The sequence below is a fragment of the Brienomyrus brachyistius genome, chromosome 3 (assembly GCF_023856365.1).
Source record: "Brienomyrus brachyistius isolate T26 chromosome 3, BBRACH_0.4, whole genome shotgun sequence".
NCBI classification, from domain to species: domain Eukaryota; kingdom Metazoa; phylum Chordata; class Actinopteri; order Osteoglossiformes; family Mormyridae; genus Brienomyrus; species Brienomyrus brachyistius.
This window is the reverse complement of record NC_064535.1, coordinates 4,488,443-4,504,231: the sequence shown is the minus strand read 5'-3', so window position 1 is coordinate 4,504,231 and position 15,789 is coordinate 4,488,443. Positions and strand designations below refer to the sequence as shown.

The 15,789-nt window shown below is 42.7% G+C and overlaps 2 protein-coding genes across 13 annotated transcripts in view; one reads left to right on the top strand and one right to left on the bottom strand.

Moving 5' to 3' along the window:
- LOC125738092 (involucrin-like) overlaps positions 1 to 7,200 on the bottom strand; it is a 60,395-nt gene extending 53,195 nt beyond the window's left edge. The window contains exon 1 of the mRNA XM_049006682.1: positions 6,810 to 7,200. Coding sequence (XP_048862639.1) covers positions 6,810 to 7,055 — 246 coding nt within the window. The 5' untranslated portion in view covers positions 7,056 to 7,200. The remainder of the gene's footprint in view (positions 1 to 6,809) is intronic.
- The window catches only part of LOC125738091 (solute carrier family 22 member 7-like), a 187,250-nt gene that overhangs the window by 74,491 nt on the left and 96,970 nt on the right, over positions 1 to 15,789 (top strand). The window lies entirely within an intron of this gene.

Here is a 15,789-nt window from a genome sequence, read left to right as displayed (position 1 = left end):
AGCATGTCGGCGAGCTGCAGTTTATGTATGGTTAGTTTAGTTGTTCCTGGCAGTAAATACAGTCCCTGGTTTTTATGTATGCGTCACTGACGAATGTAAGTACTAAGTTTATTGATTATAAGTGATAAGTGCCGCTGTACTAATTTAGTTTACTTAATTGCGCGGGTAGGTTAACGTGACCTAGCTTGGGTACTGTTATAATTATCGCTGACGAGTGTTCCGTTGTATACCTCGGAAAGATTTTTGCGTTTATTTCCCGTCCAATCATTCCCTCTAATACGAATTGTTGCTAATGTAATGTATTGTTGTGGGTATAGCTGAACCTATCAATGTTAAGGCGAAATGGTACAATTATGCATTATGTTAGTGTATTATGGTAATAACCATTGTAAGCACTGTGGTAATTTGTTTTTGGTTATGGGTTATGGGTATGAGCCTGTGTAAAATACACGTTTTTTGCAAACTCCAGCCTGGCTCTTCCCTGTTTCTCATCGTTGAAGGGTTTCTTCCTTTTTTGGTCTATATCCTTCTTCTCTAAAGGTGATATGTTTACAGCACCAGGCCCCCAAGGTGCACTGTACGTGCCCTCCAGCTGTGCAGGCACAGGTGTGATCTATGTCTGCAGACGGACACTGTGACTTTCTGCTGTGACACTAAGGGACACGGGAAGGAGACACAAAGTCACGCTAAAAAAACTTGTGATGGTCACACCAGGCCTGGACATCCGTGTAATTCTGCGTCCCAAGAGCTTGTATGAATCAGTATTTGCAGAGGGAGCAGTGATGTGTTTGTGACACTTCAGTAGTGACTGGATTAATGGGTGACTGCAAAGCTGCAGGTGGCCATAGCAATAGACCATCCATCCATCTTCTATATCCACTCCTCCTATGCAGGACCCAGAGCCTAATCCTGGAAGCTACAAATCAGGGAATAACCCAGGACAGGGTTATTAACCCGATATAATGGTTTAGTTCGAGTACTGGGCCCACTCCTCTGATTCGAAGGAAGAGAAGTTTCTTATGAAGGATGCACACAGTCAAATCTACTCTCAGTGCATCTACTGGATCTGACGACCCCACGCCGATTGATCAGTCTTCCATAACTGCTTATCCACGGGCAATCAGAAGAGGAGATGTCGGAATCAGGTCAGGGTAGACTGCTAATATTTAATGCAGGAGCATGGAATCATTTACTAACAAGACTGATTGAGGAAGGAATTCCTTTGTCCCCTTAGGTGCGACACCGTGCTGAGATGCAGTCTGTGTTTTAAGAAAAATGACAAGCTCTGTGGGGCTGTGCATCTGTCGCAATTCTTTATTATACATTTTGCAAAAAGACACTTATACTAATATAACTGCATTACATATTCTACTGATATGGTGAGGAAAATACTTAGTTTTACTGAGATGAGCAGGATCAGAGAGGAGAGGCAAATGTGGAGGCAAAAACTATTAATTAATCTGAACATTACAGACCCAAAAAAGCACAAATATGTGACCGAGGATTATCTATCTATCTATCTATCATCGTGTGTATGTATATACATACATATAGCATAGAACAGGAAGAAATGAGATACAGTTGGGTAGATGCAGAAATTGCAGTACCTACTTTTGGCCACGAGATGGGAGCAAGAAAATATTAAAATTATTTTCCCACGGTGTACTATCAGCTTTGTGTGGTAATTATTTGTATTAAAAATACATTGGACCAAGTCAAACTCAAATGTAGGTATTGCAATTTCATTTTTTTCGTACTCTTTATATTGCCGTCTTGTGGCAAAATTTGAATACTTCAGTTTTAAAACAATTAAATGATTTCTTCCCGAAATTGCAGTACCTACTTTTGGCCACGAGATGTTTCTTTGTTGTTTCTTTTAAAATGTATTGTGGTAATGTACGGAACTTAAAAAATTGAAAAACTTTGTCTCTGTCCAAATAATTATGGTTCTGACTGCAGCATTGGGAAATACTTTTTTCAGTAGTTTTTTTTTAACTACTTCATGTAGAACTTGCCCCTGGGCATATCTTAATATGTCCACTAGATGGCGGTCTAAGATTATTTGATTTGAGAATCTAGCCATCATTTTTGTAACTGATGAAAAAGATATATACATAAGCTTCATAATTATTAATAATAATAAACAATTGTTCCATCCACCTCTTCCACTAGCTTATCCATGGGGCAATAAATAAATAAATGATATTAATAATGATGATGATGACTTTTGTTGTTGTTACTGCTGTTATTGTTACAGGGAGCATCATCCATAATAATCACCTCATCACCATAATGCATTTGATAAAGCTCTAATATTTGTAGTGGCAATAACAATAATGAAACTGCATTAAAGTCAGTGAATTCTCTTTCAGGACACAGAGCAACAGTGGTGCTTCAGATGAATCTCCCAATATGCCTGTCTACAGAAAGGTAAGGCACTGCAACAGAACCAAGACAAGAATATGAATTGTGTGCTTCAGTACGTTTGAGAAATGCTAAATAAACTGCCCATTTATTAGGACATCAGAAGTGTTTCAAGAGTAAACTGGCTGACAAAAAATCTCAACTTTTCATTCTTCAGCTCGAGGATGTAGTAACACAAATGCAAGATTAAAAAAATGGAATTCTTTTCGAACAGTGAAAAGCTTTTTATCCAATACCCCGAGTGTTTTTTCTGGTAAGACTATTAATATTTAGCCTTAAACAAGTATAAATTTGCTTGTTTTTATTTATGAATGATTGTGCTTTTACTGCATTTTGCCTGCATTTACATAAAATATTTTGTTTTTATACTATTATAAGATTTAATGGAGGTGAGATAGGAATATAACAATGAAAAGATACAAACATCAGGATTTTACAGGGCATATTTAGGGATTTGCAATCAAGTTCTCCAGAATTTTACAAAAATACCCAGAGGATGACATTCAGCGCCAGTACTGGCAGCAAACAGCCATTCAGCCCCAGTGTCCTGCCTTCCGAGTCAGACGGCCATGCTTATCATTTGACACATGGTGAGACTTCTGCTAGATCACTGTTATCCAAATACGTTGCCCATTCATTTCTGAAATAATTAATAAAATCTTGATCTTGATCCAGTTCCTGCTCGGTGGTGTGACTCTGTCCTTAACTAAAGAGATAGACAACGGTGAACTCTCATCCAACAGACCATCCAAATCATTTTTCAATTGCACAATGGTAGGAGCCAGGTAGCCGAGGAATGTGTTTTTTTCCCCCTGAAGGATGTTCAGAGCACATGCCAAGGGACCCATCACACTCACAAACTTGTTGAAGTCTATTTCCTCTGGAGTGAATCGACGAAGCCCAAACTCATCACAGATGGTGTGCAGAAGGAGTCTGTCATACTCAGGAGTGGCATCCAATGGCACTGTTAGATTGCTGGTCTGGGGAGTCAAGGTGGCTATGTGAGCCAGGCGCTGCATTGAGAGGAACATAGAATTCCAACGTGTGTCGTTCGGAGTGACAAAGCCAATCTTTAGCTTTTCCTCAACAAAATCTGAGGCTTTCGCACTCCTTTTCACCCTATTCCACAGAGCAAGGGCTGCTGATCTCCTGAGTGACACATCATTTTTATCAAGCCAATGAATTGTGATGCCCATGAATCCTTTGTTGACAGCTGACCAGCAGTCAGCTGTTGTGCATACAAAGTCAAGCTCAGCAAGTTCAGCTTTTAAATTACTGATAACCTCAATGAATTCCTTATTCAGTAGTCCCTGCACCTGTCTTCTTGAGGGCACATGTCTGCCTGGTTGCAAACCAGTTACTAGTTTTATGAAGGAGGGTTTTTCAACCTTACTCAGTGGCTGTAAATCTCCAACAATGTAGTCTATTATTAATCTGTCTACCTGTTGCTGGGAGATTATACCCCTGAAGGCAGCAGGCAGTGTGACTTGAGTCGTTTGGGGACTTTGGCTGGGGGTTTTGCCCTTCCCCCTATGACCTTGAAGGGCTTGCGTATATGCTTTCACGCTGGACGAATGCTTCAACTCAACGTGTCTTTTCAAATTGGAAAATGAGGTCATTGATGTTCTAACTTGTTTTTTCAGCGCAGGTGGACAAAGCTTGCACAGAAAGGTTAGGTTTTTACCGTCAGAGTCTCTGTGAGACAGTGTGTAAAATGCCCGTAAGTTGTCAAAGTTACAGCCAGCATCATCCGTGTTTTCTGTGCCAGCTCCACTGGTGGTTGAGCTTTCCTCCTCTGCGCTTGCCATGGTTACTGCTGCAGCAGTTCGCTTCGCGCTCATGCGTTGCCAAGGCTGTGCCCTTTGAGATGTGTGTGTGTGTGTGCATTATGGGAAACGTAGTGTGAAGCTAAAGACATTAGATTCGACTGTCCTTGGCTTCACACTACATTACCCAAGATGCACTGCACACAAGCGCTGAGCGAGAGTCAGCCTGTGCATTTTATTTTTAGAGCGGAGGAGCCCTTCGCTAGTGCTTGAGTGACAACGCAACATGCTGTTTAAATGTGTGAGTCGACCTTGTCACTCGACTCATCAGGTGAAAATAAATCCCGATGTTTAATTGCATTCTAACAGTGAACGACGTCTACGCCGTTCATCACACATAAAATTCACGTTCAAGTTCTTGATTTACTAATAAGTTGCGTTCAGTTCAAAGTTCACTGAAATATGAACGTGTTCAATGAACGCGTTCTTTTGAACTCGTTCATGCACAACACTGCTGATTTCCCCATAGCAATTCTGTCGAAGCACTCATCTAGAAATTTTTCTAAACTGTTCAGAATTTCACTGTGCTCCAGGATGCTAAAGTTTTTTTTTTTTTTTTTTTTTACGGATACAACTAAAATTTATTTGATTAACTTTAAGGTTGTCTAGAGATAAATTGGCGTAAGAAGAATCCGATTGATAAAATTTGTGCAGTCAACTGCGCACCGCCATGTTCAATATTGCCGTGATTCTCGTCGAGGTCTCGCGTTGTTACAGCATAGCCGTCACACTAACTCACTAGAGTTGAGCTGTATTTTCTTCATTCTTAATTGATTGATTTTAGATATTTGTAATAAAGTGGATTGGATTTTATTTTTACGTGCCTCTTTGTTATTGTCCCTTTGCGGGGAGGGTTCGAACTTAGCCACGTTACAGAAGGAACATTAGGGGTTCCTACTGCCCTTACCAGGAGGCAGCGTGGTCAGAGAGCAGTGTGGGTATTCTGTGCTTTGGGCACCACAAGAAAGCACCGACATGTTCTAAAGAAACTTTAGCGGTATTTTAAAAGAAAAAAAAAGAATCAAGGAATAACCCAGTTAATTCTTGTTTAAATAAATTAACGCAAGAGTGTCGGCTCTTTGAAGAAAATACCATGTGGCTCTACGCGCATGCGCTACATGAGAGCGAGCCAGAGAGGAAAGCGCACGCGCTCACTTAAACAAGAATTTACCGCGTTATTCCTTGATTCTTGTTGAAATGCTTAGAGCGTTTTACTTTATTATTCACATTGGCAGAAAAATGCTTCATTACTTAAACCCCTATAACCATAACGTTTTTTATTTGAAATAGGCGCTCCGCTGGTGTCTATCATTTGGACCGCGTTCACAGACCTGCCGATTATGGCCGAACTCTGGGACTCGGTCATTTCGCCTTCTGGCCTATTTCTTCTAAAGGTTTGCTGTTCAAATGCTTTCTTCAACCTAACACTGATAAATACCGCTAAAGTTGTAAACATTTTGGTGCTTTCTTTTAAAATACGCCGTGGCGCTTGTGCCTACTCCTAACACATGGCTGCGGCCGGACGGGTCCCCGCTGGACGTGTACCTTACATTCATCCCGTTATGTTTTATTCCTTAAAAACGTAATTAAAATTACAACGTAAATACATGTAACGTATTTTCATTCTATTAACGTTTAAAGGCAACCCTTATCACCCAAACCATATGGCCCCTATCGGCAACGCGTAATAGACATTTGGAATATTCCTGACATTTAACATCACCTACTCACATTCAATTGAAAACACCTGTCTCTTCTTCGTTTTAAATGCTTTATTTACAAGTATATACATAGTTAAGTAGTACTGATTGAACATAGAACATATTGACTGTCTCGTCCATTACTGGCTTCCTCATCTTGCATCATTTTCTTCCTTGCCTTGTACTCCTCCTCCAATCCCTTGCACTCCTCCTCCATTGTCAAAGTCAAAGCCTTGCTCTCCTCCTCCTCCATTGCCTTGCTCTCTTCCAACAATCCCTTGCACTCCTCCGCCATTGCCTGGCTCTCCTCTGCCATTGCCTTACACTTCTCCGCCATTGCCTTACACTTCTCTGCCATTGCCTGGCTCTCCGCCGCCATTGCCTTTCTCTCCTCCTCCTCCATTGCCTTGCTCTCCTCCACCAATCCCTTGTACTTCTCCTCCACCAATCCCTTGTACTTCTCCTCCATTGCCTTGTACCCCTCCTCCATCGCCTTGTACTCCTCCATCATTGCCTTTCTCTCCTCCTCCATCATTGCCTTGCTCTCCTCCTCCATCATTGCCTTTCTCTTCTCCATCATTGCCCTGCACTCCTCCAACAATCCATTGAACTCCTCCACCAATCCCTTGCACTCCTCCTCTATTGCCTTGCACTCCTCCGCCATTGCCTGGCTCTCTTCCTCCAACACCTGGCTATCCTCCTCCACCATCACCACTGCCTGGCTCTCCTCCTCCTCCACCACCACTGCCTGGCTCTCCTCCTCCTCCACCACCACTGCCTGGCTCTCCTCCTCCTCCTCCACCATCACTGCCTGGCTCTCCTCCTCCTCCTCCACCATCACTGCCTGGCTCTCCTCCACCACCACCACCACTGCCTGGCTCTCCTCCTCCTCCACCATCACTGCCTGGCTCTCCTCCTCCTCCACCATCACTGCCTGGCTTTCCTCCACCACCACCACCATCACTGCCTGGCTCTCCTCCTCCTCCACCATCACTGCCTGGCTTTCCTCCACCACCACCACCACCACTGCCTGGCTCTCCTCCTCCTCCACCACCACTGCCTGGCTCTCCTCCTCCTCCACCACCACTGCCTGTCTCTCCTCCATTGCCTTTCTTCCTTTCCGTTTTTTTGCAAAATACTTCTTCAGCCAGGATTTATTTTTCTTTCCTCCTTTGTCCTTCCCTTTTCTTTCCTCCTCTGTTTCTGTACCTTCCCCAGCGTCGTTTAGTACCGCTGGCGGCCTAATACAGTTAAGGAAACACCACTTCATCTTGAGATGCGTCACCGTCAATGTCTAGTTTGTTTTGAAGTGGTACTGGTGCCTACAGCTCAATTTATACCTTCAGAATGATGACATCAGTGTTGTCACGGTAACAATCTGTTCTAGAATTCTATTTGAAAAACAGCTGTAGGTGCCATATTTGGTCAGTGGTTCAATTTTTTTTAATTCTTTGCATTTTCAATATGCTTTATTCAGCTCATATTCTGCAGCATATATTGTATGAATTTCCATATTTACCTTAATTAGTTTAGGCGCAGATAATATTCTGTACTTGCAAACAATGCAGAAACCTACCAAACATTGCCGGGCCGTTCCTGTGCTCACAGAGCGTAGTGAGCTTTACTTTACTCAGGAGGAGGACAGGCTCACATTTTCTGACCGTGGCCATGCTGTGCTATATTGTGAAAGGTGCTGAACTTAGTGATGAGACAGTTAATACCCAGATTCTGGAGATCGCCTCCTCAAAGTGTGGCCCAGCGACTTCAAGCTGGGAATCGGGGCTTGCTAAGTTTATGCAATATCACGTGACCGATGACTTCCGATTCATCCTGAGGTGTAAGAGGCTTTGAATCCTGTTGGCTCTTCACAACTTTTATATACGTAAGTGAGATGATTCTAATTAGCAATGGTAGTGGAGGCCAGTTTTTAACCAAAGAACCAGCCGCCAGGTGATGGGTCACAGCAAGGAGGGGTATGGGGTTGGGTATCAGTGTTTGGGTACATTTAATGGAGGTGAGATAAAACATTTGGTAAGGTTTAGCAGCGTCTGTACTGTCCCTGCATTGTAGGCAGAGCTTTCTGGATAGATTCTGGACACACACACCCCTGTATTGGACAAATGGATTCAGAAAATGGATGGATGGATGGATGGAATGCAGTGTTTTTCATGTGTTTTCATGAGTGGAAGAGAACTTTTACAGAACTGAGTATTTCAGTAAGTAGGAGAAAAATCCATTTTGGATTAATCTTATTGCCTGTATTTTTGCCCCTTATTTTGAGCTGTCCCGCGACCCAGTTGGATGAGCGGTTTGGAAGATGGATGGATGGATGGATTTTGAGCTGTTTTAATGCTGCACTGTTCAGTTGCAAATGGTAGGTCCCTCTGAATCCCATCTTCGCATGTGCAAAGGACTGTGGGTGCATGCGAGACGAGAGCGCGCGGGAGAGCCTGAAGGAATTGGCAGCATGTCGGCGAGCTGCAGTTTATGTATGGTTAGTTTAGTTGTTCCTGGCAGTAAATACAGTCCCTGGTTTTTATGTATGCGTCACTGACGAATGTAAGTACTAAGTTTATTGATTATAAGTGATAAGTGCCGCTGTACTAATTTAGTTTACTTAATTGCGCGGGTAGGTTAACGTGACCTAGCTTGGGTACTGTTATAATTATCGCTGACGAGTGTTCCGTTGTATACCTCGGAAAGATTTTTGCGTTTATTTCCCGTCCAATCATTCCCTCTAATACGAATTGTTGCTAATGTAATGTATTGTTGTGGGTATAGCTGAACCTATCAATGTTAAGGCGAAATGGTACAATTATGCATTATGTTAGTGTATTATGGTAATAACCATTGTAAGCACTGTGGTAATTTGTTTTTGGTTATGGGTTATGGGTATGAGCCTGTGTAAAATACACGTTTTTTGCAAACTCCAGCCTGGCTCTTCCCTGTTTCTCATCGTTGAAGGGTTTCTTCCTTTTTTGGTCTATATCCTTCTTCTCTAAAGGTGATATGTTTACAGCACCAGGCCCCCAAGGTGCACTGTACGTGCCCTCCAGCTGTGCAGGCACAGGTGTGATCTATGTCTGCAGACGGACACTGTGACTTTCTGCTGTGACACTAAGGGACACGGGAAGGAGACACAAAGTCACGCTAAAAAAACTTGTGATGGTCACACCAGGCCTGGACATCCGTGTAATTCTGCGTCCCAAGAGCTTGTATGAATCAGTATTTGCAGAGGGAGCAGTGATGTGTTTGTGACACTTCAGTAGTGACTGGATTAATGGGTGACTGCAAAGCTGCAGGTGGCCATAGCAGTAGACCATCCATCCATCTTCTATATCCACTCCTCCTATGCAGGACCCAGAGCCTAATCCTGGAAGCTACAAATCAGGGAATAACCCAGGACAGGGTTATTAACCCGATATAATGGTTTAGTTCGAGTACTGGGCCCACTCCTCTGATTCGAAGGAAGAGAAGTTTCTTATGAAGGATGCACACAGTCAAATCTACTCTCAGTGCATCTACTGGATCTGACGACCCCACGCCGATTGATCAGTCTTCCATAACTGCTTATCCACGGGCAATCAGAAGAGGAGATGTCGGAATCAGGTCAGGGTAGACTGCTAATATTTAATGCAGGAGCATGGAATCATTTACTAACAAGACTGATTGAGGAAGGAATTCCTTTGTCCCCTTAGGTGCGACACCGTGCTGAGATGCAGTCTGTGTTTTAAGAAAAATGACAAGCTCTGTGGGGCTGTGCATCTGTCGCAATTCTTTATTATACATTTTGCAAAAAGACACTTATACTAATATAACTGCATTACATATTCTACTGATATGGTGAGGAAAATACTTAGTTTTACTGAGATGAGCAGGATCAGAGAGGAGAGGCAAATGTGGAGGCAAAAACTATTAATTAATCTGAACATTACAGACCCAAAAAAGCACAAATATGTGACCGAGGATTATCTATCTATCTATCTATCATCGTGTGTATGTATATACATACATATAGCATAGAACAGGAAGAAATGAGATACAGTTGGGTAGATGCAGAAATTGCAGTACCTACTTTTGGCCACGAGATGGGAGCAAGAAAATATTAAAATTATTTTCCCACGGTGTACTATCAGCTTTGTGTGGTAATTATTTGTATTAAAAATACATTGGACCAAGTCAAACTCAAATGTAGGTATTGCAATTTCATTTTTTTCGTACTCTTTATATTGCCGTCTTGTGGCAAAATTTGAATACTTCAGTTTTAAAACAATTAAATGATTTCTTCCCGAAATTGCAGTACCTACTTTTGGCCACGAGATGTTTCTTTGTTGTTTCTTTTAAAATGTATTGTGGTAATGTACGGAACTTAAAAAATTGAAAAACTTTGTCTCTGTCCAAATAATTATGGTTCTGACTGCAGCATTGGGAAATACTTTTTTCAGTAGTTTTTTTTTAACTACTTCATGTAGAACTTGCCCCTGGGCATATCTTAATATGTCCACTAGATGGCGGTCTAAGATTATTTGATTTGAGAATCTAGCCATCATTTTTGTAACTGATGAAAAAGATATATACATAAGCTTCATAATTATTAATAATAATAAACAATTGTTCCATCCACCTCTTCCACTAGCTTATCCATGGGGCAATAAATAAATAAATGATATTAATAATGATGATGATGACTTTTGTTGTTGTTACTGCTGTTATTGTTACAGGGAGCATCATCCATAATAATCACCTCATCACCATAATGCATTTGATAAAGCTCTAATATTTGTAGTGGCAATAACAATAATGAAACTGCATTAAAGTCAGTGAATTCTCTTTCAGGACACAGAGCAACAGTGGTGCTTCAGATGAATCTCCCAATATGCCTGTCTACAGAAAGGTAAGGCACTGCAACAGAACCAAGACAAGAATATGAATTGTGTGCTTCAGTACGTTTGAGAAATGCTAAATAAACTGCCCATTTATTAGGACATCAGAAGTGTTTCAAGAGTAAACTGGCTGACAAAAAATCTCAACTTTTCATTCTTCAGCTCGAGGATGTAGTAACACAAATGCAAGATTAAAAAAATGGAATTCTTTTCGAACAGTGAAAAGCTTTTTATCCAATACCCCGAGTGTTTTTTCTGGTAAGACTATTAATATTTAGCCTTAAACAAGTATAAATTTGCTTGTTTTTATTTATGAATGATTGTGCTTTTACTGCATTTTGCCTGCATTTACATAAAATATTTTGTTTTTATACTATTATAAGATTTAATGGAGGTGAGATAGGAATATAACAATGAAAAGATACAAACATCAGGATTTTACAGGGCATATTTAGGGATTTGCAATCAAGTTCTCCAGAATTTTACAAAAATACCCAGAGGATGACATTCAGCGCCAGTACTGGCAGCAAACAGCCATTCAGCCCCAGTGTCCTGCCTTCCGAGTCAGACGGCCATGCTTATCATTTGACACATGGTGAGACTTCTGCTAGATCACTGTTATCCAAATACGTTGCCCATTCATTTCTGAAATAATTAATAAAATCTTGATCTTGATCCAGTTCCTGCTCGGTGGTGTGACTCTGTCCTTAACTAAAGAGATAGACAACGGTGAACTCTCATCCAACAGACCATCCAAATCATTTTTCAATTGCACAATGGTAGGAGCCAGGTAGCCGAGGAATGTGTTTTTTTCCCCCTGAAGGATGTTCAGAGCACATGCCAAGGGACCCATCACACTCACAAACTTGTTGAAGTCTATTTCCTCTGGAGTGAATCGACGAAGCCCAAACTCATCACAGATGGTGTGCAGAAGGAGTCTGTCATACTCAGGAGTGGCATCCAATGGCACTGTTAGATTGCTGGTCTGGGGAGTCAAGGTGGCTATGTGAGCCAGGCGCTGCATTGAGAGGAACATAGAATTCCAACGTGTGTCGTTCGGAGTGACAAAGCCAATCTTTAGCTTTTCCTCAACAAAATCTGAGGCTTTCGCACTCCTTTTCACCCTATTCCACAGAGCAAGGGCTGCTGATCTCCTGAGTGACACATCATTTTTATCAAGCCAATGAATTGTGATGCCCATGAATCCTTTGTTGACAGCTGACCAGCAGTCAGCTGTTGTGCATACAAAGTCAAGCTCAGCAAGTTCAGCTTTTAAATTACTGATAACCTCAATGAATTCCTTATTCAGTAGTCCCTGCACCTGTCTTCTTGAGGGCACATGTCTGCCTGGTTGCAAACCAGTTACTAGTTTTATGAAGGAGGGTTTTTCAACCTTACTCAGTGGCTGTAAATCTCCAACAATGTAGTCTATTATTAATCTGTCTACCTGTTGCTGGGAGATTATACCCCTGAAGGCAGCAGGCAGTGTGACTTGAGTCGTTTGGGGACTTTGGCTGGGGGTTTTGCCCTTCCCCCTATGACCTTGAAGGGCTTGCGTATATGCTTTCACGCTGGACGAATGCTTCAACTCAACGTGTCTTTTCAAATTGGAAAATGAGGTCATTGATGTTCTAACTTGTTTTTTCAGCGCAGGTGGACAAAGCTTGCACAGAAAGGTTAGGTTTTTACCGTCAGAGTCTCTGTGAGACAGTGTGTAAAATGCCCGTAAGTTGTCAAAGTTACAGCCAGCATCATCCGTGTTTTCTGTGCCAGCTCCACTGGTGGTTGAGCTTTCCTCCTCTGCGCTTGCCATGGTTACTGCTGCAGCAGTTCGCTTCGCGCTCATGCGTTGCCAAGGCTGTGCCCTTTGAGATGTGTGTATGTGTGCATTATGGGAAACGTAGTGTGAAGCTAAAGACATTAGATTCGACTGTCCTTGGCTTCACACTACATTACCCAAGATGCACTGCACACAAGCGCTGAGCGAGAGTCAGCCTGTGCATTTTATTTTTAGAGCGGAGGAGCCCTTCGCTAGTGCTTGAGTGACAACGCAACATGCTGTTTAAATGTGTGAGTCGACCTTGTCACTCGACTCATCAGGTGAAAATAAATCCCGATGTTTAATTGCATTCTAACAGTGAACGACGTCTACGCCGTTCATCACACATAAAATTCACGTTCAAGTTCTTGATTTACTAATAAGTTGCGTTCAGTTCAAAGTTCACTGAAATATGAACGTGTTCAATGAACGCGTTCTTTTGAACTCGTTCATGCACAACACTGCTGATTTCCCCATAGCAATTCTGTCGAAGCACTCATCTAGAAATTTTTCTAAACTGTTCAGAATTTCACTGTGCTCCAGGATGCTAAAGTTTTTTTTTTTTTTTTTTTTTTACGGATACAACTAAAATTTATTTGATTAACTTTAAGGTTGTCTAGAGATAAATTGGCGTAAGAAGAATCCGATTGATAAAATTTGTGCAGTCAACTGCGCACCGCCATGTTCAATATTGCCGTGATTCTCGTCGAGGTCTCGCGTTGTTACAGCATAGCCGTCACACTAACTCACTAGAGTTGAGCTGTATTTTCTTCATTCTTAATTGATTGATTTTAGATATTTGTAATAAAGTGGATTGGATTTTATTTTTACGTGCCTCTTTGTTATTGTCCCTTTGCGGGGAGGGTTCGAACTTAGCCACGTTACAGAAGGAACATTAGGGGTTCCTACTGCCCTTACCAGGAGGCAGCGTGGTCAGAGAGCAGTGTGGGTATTCTGTGCTTTGGGCACCACAAGAAAGCACCGACATGTTCTAAAGAAACTTTAGCGGTATTTTAAAAGAAAAAAAAAGAATCAAGGAATAACCCAGTTAATTCTTGTTTAAATAAATTAACGCAAGAGTGTCGGCTCTTTGAAGAAAATACCATGTGGCTCTACGCGCATGCGCTACATGAGAGCGAGCCAGAGAGGAAAGCGCACGCGCTCACTTAAACAAGAATTTACCGCGTTATTCCTTGATTCTTGTTGAAATGCTTAGAGCGTTTTACTTTATTATTCACATTGGCAGAAAAATGCTTCATTACTTAAACCCCTATAACCATAACGTTTTTTATTTGAAATAGGCGCTCCGCTGGTGTCTATCATTTGGACCGCGTTCACAGACCTGCCGATTATGGCCGAACTCTGGGACTCGGTCATTTCGCCTTCTGGCCTATTTCTTCTAAAGGTTTGCTGTTCAAATGCTTTCTTCAACCTAACACTGATAAATACCGCTAAAGTTGTAAACATTTTGGTGCTTTCTTTTAAAATACGCCGTGGCGCTTGTGCCTACTCCTAACACATGGCTGCGGCCGGACGGGTCCCCGCTGGACGTGTACCTTACATTCATCCCGTTATGTTTTATTCCTTAAAAACGTAATTAAAATTACAACGTAAATACATGTAACGTATTTTCATTCTATTAACGTTTAAAGGCAACCCTTATCACCCAAACCATATGGCCCCTATCGGCAACGCGTAATAGACATTTGGAATATTCCTGACATTTAACATCACCTACTCACATTCAATTGAAAACACCTGTCTCTTCTTCGTTTTAAATGCTTTATTTACAAGTATATACATAGTTAAGTAGTACTGATTGAACATAGAACATATTGACTGTCTCGTCCATTACTGGCTTCCTCATCTTGCATCATTTTCTTCCTTGCCTTGTACTCCTCCTCCAATCCCTTGCACTCCTCCTCCATTGTCAAAGTCAAAGCCTTGCTCTCCTCCTCCTCCATTGCCTTGCTCTCTTCCAACAATCCCTTGCACTCCTCCGCCATTGCCTGGCTCTCCTCTGCCATTGCCTTACACTTCTCCGCCATTGCCTTACACTTCTCTGCCATTGCCTGGCTCTCCGCCGCCATTGCCTTTCTCTCCTCCTCCTCCATTGCCTTGCTCTCCTCCACCAATCCCTTGTACTTCTCCTCCACCAATCCCTTGTACTTCTCCTCCATTGCCTTGTACCCCTCCTCCATCGCCTTGTACTCCTCCATCATTGCCTTTCTCTCCTCCTCCATCATTGCCTTGCTCTCCTCCTCCATCATTGCCTTTCTCTTCTCCATCATTGCCCTGCACTCCTCCAACAATCCATTGAACTCCTCCACCAATCCCTTGCACTCCTCCTCTATTGCCTTGCACTCCTCCGCCATTGCCTGGCTCTCTTCCTCCAACACCTGGCTATCCTCCTCCACCATCACCACTGCCTGGCTCTCCTCCTCCTCCACCACCACTGCCTGGCTCTCCTCCTCCTCCACCACCACTGCCTGGCTCTCCTCCTCCTCCTCCACCATCACTGCCTGGCTCTCCTCCTCCTCCTCCACCATCACTGCCTGGCTCTCCTCCACCACCACCACCACTGCCTGGCTCTCCTCCTCCTCCACCATCACTGCCTGGCTCTCCTCCTCCTCCACCATCACTGCCTGGCTTTCCTCCACCACCACCACCATCACTGCCTGGCTCTCCTCCTCCTCCACCATCACTGCCTGGCTTTCCTCCACCACCACCACCACCACTGCCTGGCTCTCCTCCTCCTCCACCACCACTGCCTGGCTCTCCTCCTCCTCCACCACCACTGCCTGTCTCTCCTCCATTGCCTTTCTTCCTTTCCGTTTTTTTGCAAAATACTTCTTCAGCCAGGATTTATTTTTCTTTCCTCCTTTGTCCTTCCCTTTTCTTTCCTCCTCTGTTTCTGTACCTTCCCCAGCGTCGTTTAGTACCGCTGGCGGCCTAATACAGTTAAGGAAACACCACTTCATCTTGAGATGCGTCACCGTCAATGTCTAGTTTGTTTTGAAGTGGTACTGGTGCCTACAGCTCAATTTATACCTTCAGAATGATGACATCAGTGTTGTCACGGTAACAATCTGTTCTAGAATTCTATTTGAAAAACAGCTGTAGGTGCCATATTTGGT